The sequence below is a fragment of the Phoenix dactylifera genome, chromosome 3 (genome assembly GCF_009389715.1).
Source record: "Phoenix dactylifera cultivar Barhee BC4 chromosome 3, palm_55x_up_171113_PBpolish2nd_filt_p, whole genome shotgun sequence".
NCBI lineage: Eukaryota > Viridiplantae > Streptophyta > Magnoliopsida > Arecales > Arecaceae > Phoenix > Phoenix dactylifera.
The window spans coordinates 23,059,726-23,070,235 of NC_052394.1; the positions used below are offsets into that span (position 1 = coordinate 23,059,726).

General features: G+C 43.4%; 1 protein-coding gene and 1 long non-coding RNA gene across 4 annotated transcripts; one reads left to right on the forward strand and one right to left on the reverse strand.

The window, feature by feature from the left end:
* Positions 1 to 311: 311 nt before the first annotated feature.
* Positions 312 to 3,912, forward strand: LOC103704163 (scarecrow-like protein 9). Of its 2 annotated transcripts, XM_026803470.2 has the most exons (3): positions 312 to 445; positions 845 to 3,382; positions 3,516 to 3,912. In XM_026803470.2, exon 2 carries the CDS (start codon positions 1,013 to 1,015, stop codon positions 3,287 to 3,289), a length of 2,277 nt encoding a protein of 758 aa, XP_026659271.2. In that variant the 5' UTR covers positions 312 to 445; positions 845 to 1,012; the 3' UTR covers positions 3,290 to 3,382; positions 3,516 to 3,912. The 2 variants fall into 2 exon arrangements, with proteins under 2 accessions (XP_026659271.2, XP_008785573.2); XM_008787351.4 differs by having other exon boundaries at positions 312 to 3,382.
* Positions 3,441 to 9,627, reverse strand: LOC103704196. Of its 2 annotated transcripts, XR_005511245.1 has the most exons (8): positions 9,610 to 9,627; positions 9,430 to 9,490; positions 9,273 to 9,332; positions 8,673 to 8,813; positions 5,890 to 6,011; positions 4,995 to 5,627; positions 4,291 to 4,901; positions 3,441 to 4,152 (listed from the first exon to the last, which is right to left on the reverse strand). It is a non-coding gene; the product is annotated as an uncharacterized LOC103704196 (long non-coding RNA). The 2 variants fall into 2 exon arrangements; XR_005511244.1 differs by having other exon boundaries at positions 3,441 to 4,901.
* Positions 9,628 to 10,510: the final 883 nt, after the last annotated feature.

Sequence of the window (10,510 nt, forward strand, 5' to 3'; positions counted from 1 at the left end):
ACGAACAGTCAGATGGCCGTCCCACGTACGAAGCATCGTGTCGTGGCACGTGGCGACAAGAAGCTTGGCGCTCAAGCTAGCGGCGATAGCTGACAGCGGCGAGGAAATGCCGCTACTTGGCCGTCAAACTCGCAATCGACCACGTCGCCTCGCGCTCTAATTCAGCGGCGCGCGTGACCGGCGAATCGTCGAAACCACCGACGGTAGCCGGTGACGGTCTCCCAGGGTGCGCGCCCCGCGAAGGTTCCTTGCCGAAAAAGCAGAGTTTTGGAGGTGGATTTTTACGAATATTTTATTAACTCGAGCATCGTCATTAATAAGCGAGCCAAGGACCGGATGGTTCCTCCCCAAGAGTGGAGCCCCGGAGCCCTGTCCTCTTCTCTCCTCTCCTCTCCTCTCCTCTCCTATCCGTTCGTTCGTTTCTTCCGTCTAGGGTTCCAATAAGGTGCGCTGTTCTCCGTCACTTCCTACTAGATTTCGATCGGTTTCTAGGTCTCTTGCTCGAAATACTAGCTCTTTTCCTGCAAAAATTGCTACAAATTTGCCGAATTTCGCGTTAGTTAGAGCTAGATGATGTGGTTTTGATTTCTTGTTTCGATCGGTATTTCTTGGAAATCTTTGATCCTTGCTGTTTGGATGATCTCGTGGTCTTATTTCGTCCAATTCCTGGGATTAATTTTCGATTTAGCGGCGCTGTTTTTGTCCGTTATCATTGTTAGTGCATGAAATTTTACGCTCTTTATTTGCTGGCTTACCAGAGATTCTTGATCCGTTAGAAGGGTTTAGAACTCATCATCTCACCAGAGTTTCTGAGCTTTTTTGGCGTTTTCTTCTTAAAACATAGTGGTAAAAAGAAGAAGAAGAAGAAGAAGAAGCCATCGAATTAGCTTTAGAGCTCCTCTTCTCAATAGCCTTCCGATTTTTTCTCTGGTTCTCTGTTTTTTTTTTTTCGTTTTGTTTGTAGAAATCCGTGGTAAAAAATGGGTAGAGTAGCGTAGGATGGCAGAATTCGATGGTTCCGGGGACGCGCATCCGTGACTTGCGAGGAATGACGAGTGGATTCAAATACGAACACCTCCTCGGTGACCAGAATTCCGTCAACAGTCTCAAATCAGGAGGGCCACCCATATTAGACCAGAAGGGCTTCATCGACCTCCCAAGTGTCCCCCATAATTCAACTCTCCCCGGTCCCACATCCTCCATCCTCACCACAAATGCCAATGCCTCGTCTTCCTCTCTGATTACAACCGCGGAGATGGATCCTGCGGAAGATGCGGAGATTTTCTCCGACATAGTCCTCAGCTACATCAGCCAGATGCTCATGGAGGAGGACATCGATGAGAAATTCGAGCACCCAGCTCTTCTAGCTGCGGAGAAACCCTTCTATGATATCCTTGCTGAGAATAGTTCTCCTTCATCCGATCAGCCGCCGCCGCCGCCGTTTTCCAGCCAAAGCTCGGATAGCCCTGATGACTCTGCCAACAATAACCAATATGGGAGTTCCAGCGGCGGTGTTATCAACAATTTGGCGGTGGATGATATCTGGCCCTATGATTCACTCGAGTATCAGCAGCTACAGACTCACCCTGTTTCCGTTGATTACTCCTCTCGGTCTTCCTTTTATTCCGGCAGCGTGGTGGAAGGATTGGATGAGTCTTTCGGAAATACGGCCGCGGTTCCTGATCTCCTTTCTGGGAGCCAATTACCTGCTTGGGAGCAGTTTAGGAGGGGAGCCGAGGAGGCGCGCAAGTTCCTGCCGAGCGAGGATAAGTTTGCGATTAATCTGGAGGCCAACGGGTTCTCGTTCCCTCGGGAACTGGAACAGGAGAATGGATTGGTCGAGGTCAAGGCAGAGGAGGAGGAGAGGGAGTATCTGTCGCGGCGGTCGAGGGGTCGGAAGAATCCGCATGGTGATGATTTGGAGCTGGAGGAGGGGAGAAGCAACAAGCAGTCGGCTGTTTTCCCTGAGCGGACCGTTCGCACCGAGATGTTTGATAGGGTCTTGCTGTACACCGGGGATCCAGGCAGAGGTCCTTCTGAGCTTCGAGCTGCAATGCAGAAGGAGGCGAGCAGAAGGTCTCAGAGCGGCCAATCTAAAGGGTCTGGTGGCGGAAAGGGTCGCGTGAAGAGGCAACCCAAGAGGGAGGTGGTGGATCTTAGAACCATCCTCATCCACTGCGCTCAGGCTGTGGCGATCGATGATCGCCGGAACGCACACGAGCTGCTGAAGCAGATCAGGCAGCACTCTTCCCCTTATGGAGATGCGACTCAGAGGCTGGCCCAGTACTTTGCCGACGGGCTTGAGGCTCGGCTGGCTGGTACGGGGAGCGAGATCTACAACTCTCTCGTGGCGAAACGAAGAGGTGCCGCTGATATCTTGAAGGCGCACCATCTTTACATGTCGGCGTGCCCTTTCAAGAAGATCTCTCATTTCTTCTCCAACCAGACCATCTTGGACGTAGCTGAGAAGGCGACGAGGGTGCACATCGTAGACTATGGCATCTACTACGGCTTCCAGTGGCCATGTTTCCTCCAACGCCTCTCCGCTCGGGCTGGTGGGCCCCCGAGGCTTCGGATCACTGGTATCGATGAGCCCCAGCCAGGTTTCCGTCCGACGGAGCGGATCGAGGAGACGGGGCGTCGATTAGCTGATTACTGCCGGAGCTTCGACATTCCCTTCGAATTCCACGCCATTGCAGCCAAATGGGAGACCGTCCGAGTCGAGGATCTCAACATTGATAAAGACGAGGTGCTCGTCGTCACCTGTCTGCACCAGTTCAAGAATCTCATGGATGAGACCGTCGTGGTGGATAGCCCGAGAAATATGGTCCTGAATACCATAAGGAAGATGAATCCAGTTGTATTCATCCACGCTATCGTCAACGGCGCCTACAGCGCTCCCTTCTTTGTCACACGCTTTCGGGAAGCCCTGTTCCACTTCTCGGCGTTGTTTGATATGCTCGAAACGAATGTGCCGCGTGAAGATGCTCAGAGGCAGCTGATCGAACGGGACCTCTTCGGAAAGGAGATCCTTAATGTCATCTCATGCGAAGGCTTGGAGAGGGTGGAGAGGCCCGAGACTTTCAAGCAGTGGCAGGTGAGGATCCTCCGGGCGGGGTTCACGCAGCTCCCGCTGAACCGAGACATCGTGAAGAAAGCCAAGGAGAAGGTGAAGATGAGCTACCACAAGGATTTTGTCGTAGATGAAGGTAGCAGATGGCTGCTGCAGGGGTGGAAAGGGCGCATCATCTATGCCCTCTCCTCCTGGAAACCCAACGACGCAACCTAGGTTTCTTTCCGCAGACTTTCCCAACATATGCTGTAAATGGACACTCATCTTCCACTAGTCTGTCTTACCTATGACTGCTCTTGATGACTTATGGTAACCTCCTAGTTCTTAAGTACCTTTTTGTTTAATAACATGGATCTCTCTTTCATAGTTTTTTTTTTTTTTTTTCGTCCTTCGGGTGCATGACTTACTTAGGCCTTACAAGGACTTCCCGGTTGTGACGCAGGTGACCGACTGAGGCCTGGCTTTCAGAACGCAGATGGTGTTGAAGTAGTAAACGGGAAGTCCGAGGAAAGGATTCCCACAAACTTTCCACGTAGAGTGGGGTCCCTATCACCGTTCGCTGATATGAAAATTTTGTAGGATTGTTTTGTATAATATTATGAAGTGTGTTGGAACCTTTGATTAATGACAGATCAGATAGCGTACCTTGGCAAACAGATTTGTGGTGCTTTTGATTGATTGTACCCGGGTTGCTCCATGTCGGGTACAATTATAGTTATTAGTTGGCCCTACTGCCATACGGACGCCTGGTGGCGGATTCTGTAAGGATGCAGGTGCTACCTACGTTCCAAGCCCTGCTTTGGCTTTGATAATTGGCATATCATCGTGTCTGTTTGGTAGCTACTCCACCCAAAAGCATACATATTTGATAAATGAGATGTAAGATCATATCTGATTAATAGCTGGACTCTTGTGCTTTTCTTTCATCCTCCACGGTACAACTGGTCTTGCTTTAGCCGGTAAAATGACATGGAAAAACCTAAGCAACCCTTCCATAATTCAGATATGTTAGAGCCACGCCATTTGTTTTGCCAAGATGAACCGCGTGGCTACGATTATCGCGCACGCATTCGTCTAACCTGTCACCAAGCATTGGAGCATTAGGTAGTATTTCTGTGGTAGTCTCACGCCGACACATTGGCCGCTGTGAAGAGCAGAACTCTCCACCAAGATGGTAGCATGGTAGTAAGGAAGCTTGAAGGAAGCTTGGAATTCACCTGAGTTGTCTAGGTTTGAAACACACAGACGTTGATTAAATCAGAAGACCGCATGCCGACACATCCGGATGGCTCTGTGTAGATATGCTTTCCTTCCATCAGTACTGAGATGGCATTGAGGTGATGTACTCACACGTAGATAACTCAGTGGCGGAAACTTGCGACCCACATCAAATATTCCTTGGTGAAAGGGGAGCCCAATAAGGGCTGCTACGCAGGTGAGGTTCTACGCCTCCCCCTCCCCTCCTATTATGTACCAAAAAAGGAAAAAAAGAGCGGAACTCCATGGTTTGCACTCATGGGGCACTTCAGCCAAAACCTCCTGAGCACCATGACAGCAAATCTTCTCAAGAACTGTCTGAGCTTCCACATCATTTCCCACGATAACCACCTCTACCATGAATTGCCATCCAGAAGAACAGTCTGATTGCGCACTTGCACCAATCCCATTTCTGAAATACCAGAATAATGAGCCTTCCTCACTTACCACGAGATGGAAAATCACATAAAGGATGATTATGTTTTGGATTTCTTCTCATTTCATCCGCCTAGCTGACTCAGGCCATCTAGCTCCCACAATCTGCCTTTTTTTACCTGTTCTGAAGAAAAGTCTGCATCGACAAATATACCAGAGTTTATATTAAGGTGGCTAGTGGCAAGAAATATAGCATCAGATAAAAGCATAGAAAGTTTGAATAAGTTACCAAAATAAATATTGAAGAGAATGGCAGGGGGTCTTTTTTTTAATGTTAAACAATCAACCATTGCTCCCCGATAATCGTAAGGATAAGGCCCTCATAAGCAATATAGCAGAGTGACACCATCATATCAATATTTTGTGAAAGTGGTTTGCTTGTCCCACTCAGGTGGTGGCTTGAGTCCATGCCATCATCTTTTTTTTCTTTTTCTTTTTTCAGAGGGTGAGTACATGCCACCATCTACACCATATATTCTATATTTTAAAGAGCCTTTCCAGCAATGTTAAGATGCAGAAGAAAATCCTATAAGGAGCTTTTAATTTGGGATACAACATCCTGTGGAGATATGCTTTCATGACAGTTCCAACAGTAGTATAAAAGACCGTATCTGCAATGTCTTCATCAAGCCACTGCATGCCCAGAATAATAATTTATAACAGGAAGAAGAAAAATGTTAGGAATCTTTTTGGAGGTAGTGATAGTCTGTTGGCAAAGAGACAATCTGCATTGACATTGTTCATAAATCTCTAGTATTATAACCGCCTCGTCAGTCATCACAATATCTCTAGCTTCATAAAGAAATATCAACACAGTGCTCAAATTAGTTCTGCACCATGGTTTACTTGGGGGAGGAACCACCTGATAATACACCATGCAGATCAAGACAACATGGTTCAGTCAATCATCCATCAGGAGTGCCATGAAATAATACTTATGGAGAACAGACAACGCAAGGGCAAGCATATGTTAAAATAGCTGAAACCCAACTTGCAGTTTAAAATTATGTGCGATGCTATCAAGACCAAATTATATAGGTCATCAAGACCAAATGGGACCATATAAATGGTATTCGAAACAAGTTAAATGCAATAAGTTACGTTAAAGAACAGCCAATGCTTACCCAATCTTGTCACTTTGCTCTGCAGATATAATATTGTTCTTGAGATTGGAATGATCTTCCATGTATTTGGTTCATACATGAGATAGTTGAGAAAGGTTTCTGTCCTTACAATCTTTACAAATCTGCTCCCATAAATAGATGAAAATAAGTAGGGGCTTACCAACAAAGTAACAACAACAAATGGGCACATTCAATGTTTAAAACTGCAGATAAATGGAAAAAAATGAAGAGAAGTTTGATGATTTTGTGCATCACGGTTGAAGGTCTAGCCAGATCTAGTCCACGGTCTAAATCCCATGACAGACAAGTGGCAGAAAGAGAAGCTAGTAAGCACTTGACAAAAAGCTAGCTAAATCTAAACAAAAACATGCATGCAAAACATGCATCTCAGTAAAAATAATCAGGAATATACCGTGCATGAACATCTCAACAAGTAGAACAGAATCATTAAAAATAATCAGGAACATACAGTGCATGAATATCTCAACAAGTAAGATATACAGTGCATTATAAGTTCCCTAAAATGGGAGAAGAAAAAACAGCAAGCATGCAAAACATGCATCTCAGTAAAAACAATCAGAAATGTACAGTGCATGAACATATCAACAAAACACATACATACTTTTTGCCTACTATTGCAAAATATTTATCATTAATCAAATGATTCTCCCTCATCAAACCACTTGGGACGATCAAATCCAAGGCCACCTGCAGCATACCAAATTGCCAGCTTAAACAGAGTGCTACATCCTCTGAATATAAAATAGGTAGAACTTCGTGAGAATGGTAGAAAATGATGAAAATCCACTTTGTGTCACTGAATAATAAAGTAGAAAGATCCACCTCTCGAATAAGTGATGCATCATAAGCATATCCATCACGCATTTCGCACTTGCCCCAACAATTTGGAAGATAAAATGAGGACTTAAGACATTGCGAAGTCATTTAGATGGTAAAAACTATGTCAACAACTTAATTAATGCCAATATCATGTGATTGAAAACAGTATTTTCCTTTTGATGTTGTTGAACATGCAGTTATTAACATGATTACTGGCTAGCTGTTCATATAATGCCTGAGATGGATTGAGTACTAGCTGACCAATGTTTAAGATAAGAGACTTTGTTGAGGGCATTTCAGAATAGAGATTAAATTCGAACTAGAAAAAAATAGAGGCTTTCATTTGAAAAGGATGAATATCCAAACAACAAGGTCCAAAGAATTCTTAAAATCCTAGATCTGCCCCAAACCTATTTTTTCTGATTTGCTGGGTTTAAGCAGTTTGCGATTGGATGGAAGCTCTCAGGGCTTTAGCTTGTCTCTTAGTGTCAGGACCAGGGTGGCACCACAGTAAGTGGCCATGTACGTAGGTCAAAGGAGGAGAATGGATAGGGTAGAGCAGAAAAATAGAAAGTGTGATAGGGTAATTGCTTATACACTGGGATAAGATCACAGGAACAGGCAGGTGATGTCCAACCAGGGTACAGGTTTCTTCCCTAACAAGTTTCCTATATTATTCGTATACACTATTCATTGCGAGCATTGGATTTTTCTTCTTTTGTTGGGGGGTGGGGGCAGTTTCCCTCCTAGTTTGTTGTCCCATCATCATTGATAAATTGATATCTTTTCTTCCTTTGACTTCTCTTGAAGTATACTTTGATTTTGTTAATGCTTACTTTACTGCTTGCCACAAAGATACGTGGGGATGAGAGGCTTTGGAGGTGGACGATTGATGGATATGTTTAGACTTCTAATCAAACAAATTAATCTCTGCATCTGGAATCTCAATCCTTAGTCTGGCAGATCAAAAGCTCCTACATGGCTGTTTTTAGTGACATCTCCACTCACAACTATCTCTTAAGATTCTTTTTTACTTGTATAAAACTATAATAGAACACAAAAACAATGGAAAGACATTTAACCATGTTATTGTTATAACCAGGAAAACACTAACCATTTAATGCATAGCTTCAACCACATGCCATGCAACAACCAACTATCAGTTTAAGAAAGGGGCTTTTGCCTCAATAAATATTCAATCATAAATATTTGAAAGGTGAAAAGGAAGAACAAATAGGTCTAAGACAGAAATATGTAACATCTATTCATCAAGATTTGTGGAATAAAATAACTTGCTACTGGAATCTGGCACAGATGCTACATTTAAAGTTACACTTTACATAAGGAATCAAATTGATGAAAAACATCTGGCAAAGCATGAATTCAAAGCTTCAGCCCTTGAAGGAAGCATCATTACTCCATTATTTTGTAATCATGTTTTTAACTAATTACAGAACTATAATCATGAAGATAGTAACATGGCTGTACTCTAGAACCTTATCAGGATGATAATGACTGTATCTTCCTGAGCAGATAGCAGTGACATATATTCAGAAAAAAAGGCAACTTTTAGAAGCATGAAAATTTATTTTATATCTGAATTGCTCAACAAGGTGCAAACTAAGCAGCTGGAAATGGGTGCAAAATGGAAAACTTTAGCATCTAATGCATTAAAGTTTTCTAGCATAGGAAAACTGGATATTGGAATATATTTACATGCTAGTGTGTAGTATGCTTACATGTTACAATTAAAGAACCAAGAATATGGCAAAAAAACTTAACAAAGAACAATTAAATCTCACAGTGTACATACAGTATGTATTTGGTTTGCATTTACATTGAAATTTCTACACTTAGATAATAGCATCTTATCAATGAGAACACAAGTTAGAGGCAACCAATTAAACAAAATGCCAACTGTGGTCATGTTCCAAGAAAGATACCGAGGGGGTTGCAACGGCAGAGACACCAAGCTGTCAAGATTGTACCCATTACAACGCCATACTTTTTATACGCCTGCTTTGAGTACCCGCTGCAAGTTGGTACATACCGACAGCTTGATGGCAGAAGCAGTGATATCTCTCCTATTTATAAATAATCCAAAGTTAGCAAGTCAAATAACTCAAATGGTAACCCTTGTTTCTATTCAAAACAAACAAGAAAAAACAGAAAAGAGAGAGAGGTCATGCTGTCCAGAATTATATAATATTTAAGACGGAGATGCTAAAATCTCATCAGAAAATCCTTAAGTCGCATTTGTAAAACTTCAGCGTTAAAAAATGCTGCTCTGGAAGTACATACACATCTAAAATGCCTTGCCTCGCATTCTACATGTAACAAACACTCAAATATACCATACGCATAATTTTACAACACTTAAAATATATATATAATATTTCGCTGTAATAATCCGGATATTACTACAATTCATTCTTTAGAAGAAAGATACTGCAATTAAGATACCGAGAACGCTATCTAACTTCTGTGACACCAAGAAGCCTCATCTTACTATGATGATAATAACACCAGCAACCCTAACTTACTTTTGTAAAATTTCAACATGGACAAGGCCGCTCTGACCCCCAAATCCGTAACCTCCTCATCTGAGAATCCACAAAACAGAACAACGTAATCAACAAACTGAAAAGAGACGACTACAGCACGAGATGAGAAGAAAAGAAGAACAAACCAAAACCCTACCCTGCGCCGCCTTCTGATCCGAATCCTCCTCCGCACCATCAGCAGATGAAGATCGAACTCGCTGCATTTCATTAGAAGGAAAGACGATTAAATAGAAGAAGAAGAAGAAAAATAATGAAAGGATTCGAGATCGAGAGAGAAGTGGGATTCGAGGAGTGGAGCCAGGGTTTGGCGAATTACGAGAGACAGAAAGGGGTGAGCGCGGCCTACGGTTCCGAAAGAGAGGCGAAGAGCGCCATTGCTCCGTCCGAGGAGAGTTTTGGAGAGAGAGGGAGGAGTTCGAGAGGAGGAAGAAAAACAACGGAGAACGCCATCACCGATGCTCGTCTAGTTCGGCCAGCTAGATTTGGGCTATAATCTTTTAGAACGGATATAATTTGATTGGATCTCCCTGGGTCGAGCCCAAGCCCATTCCACCATGGGCTCCCCTCCCCCCTCCCACAGCTTTTTAATGCCTTGATGGCCCCCAGACAGCTCATGGTCTTGTTCAAGATTGAACATCCATTTCCACCGGCTCTCCGTCGATCAAGCCCAAGGCCATTTCCTACATGGATCCCCAAGTCCTAACCCCCACTTATTGATGTTGTGACGGTCTCCCAGAACTCATTGAACCATTTGATGGTCTTATGCAACATTGACCATCCATCACACCCAGATTAGCATGGAGGCCGAGGTTGCATTTGATGGTCGTGTATCTTCATTCATAATCGGACGGCCAAGGTTGCATTTGATGATCTTCCCTTGTATATATTGTTTCGCTGTAGCAGGCCTTGTGGGTTGCAGGCCGAAAGGTGTTTTTTCTTTTAACTAAAAACCCCGTCCTCATGCACTCTCTCTTTGGATAATGTTAGAAAGACTCACCAAAGATAAAGAGTATATTTGTTACCGATACTTATGAAGTCTAATTAGAAAAAATCTATTTAATTTTAAATGTCTTATTGGCTGGAGGGTGATAATCATCCATCAAATGCCACTTTTTGATTCAGTAGCTTATCAATATTAATTCGGATAATTAAAAACATATTGATGAGGAAAAATCTAATCTTGAGCAAATAAATAGATGAGCAGAATATATTCATTC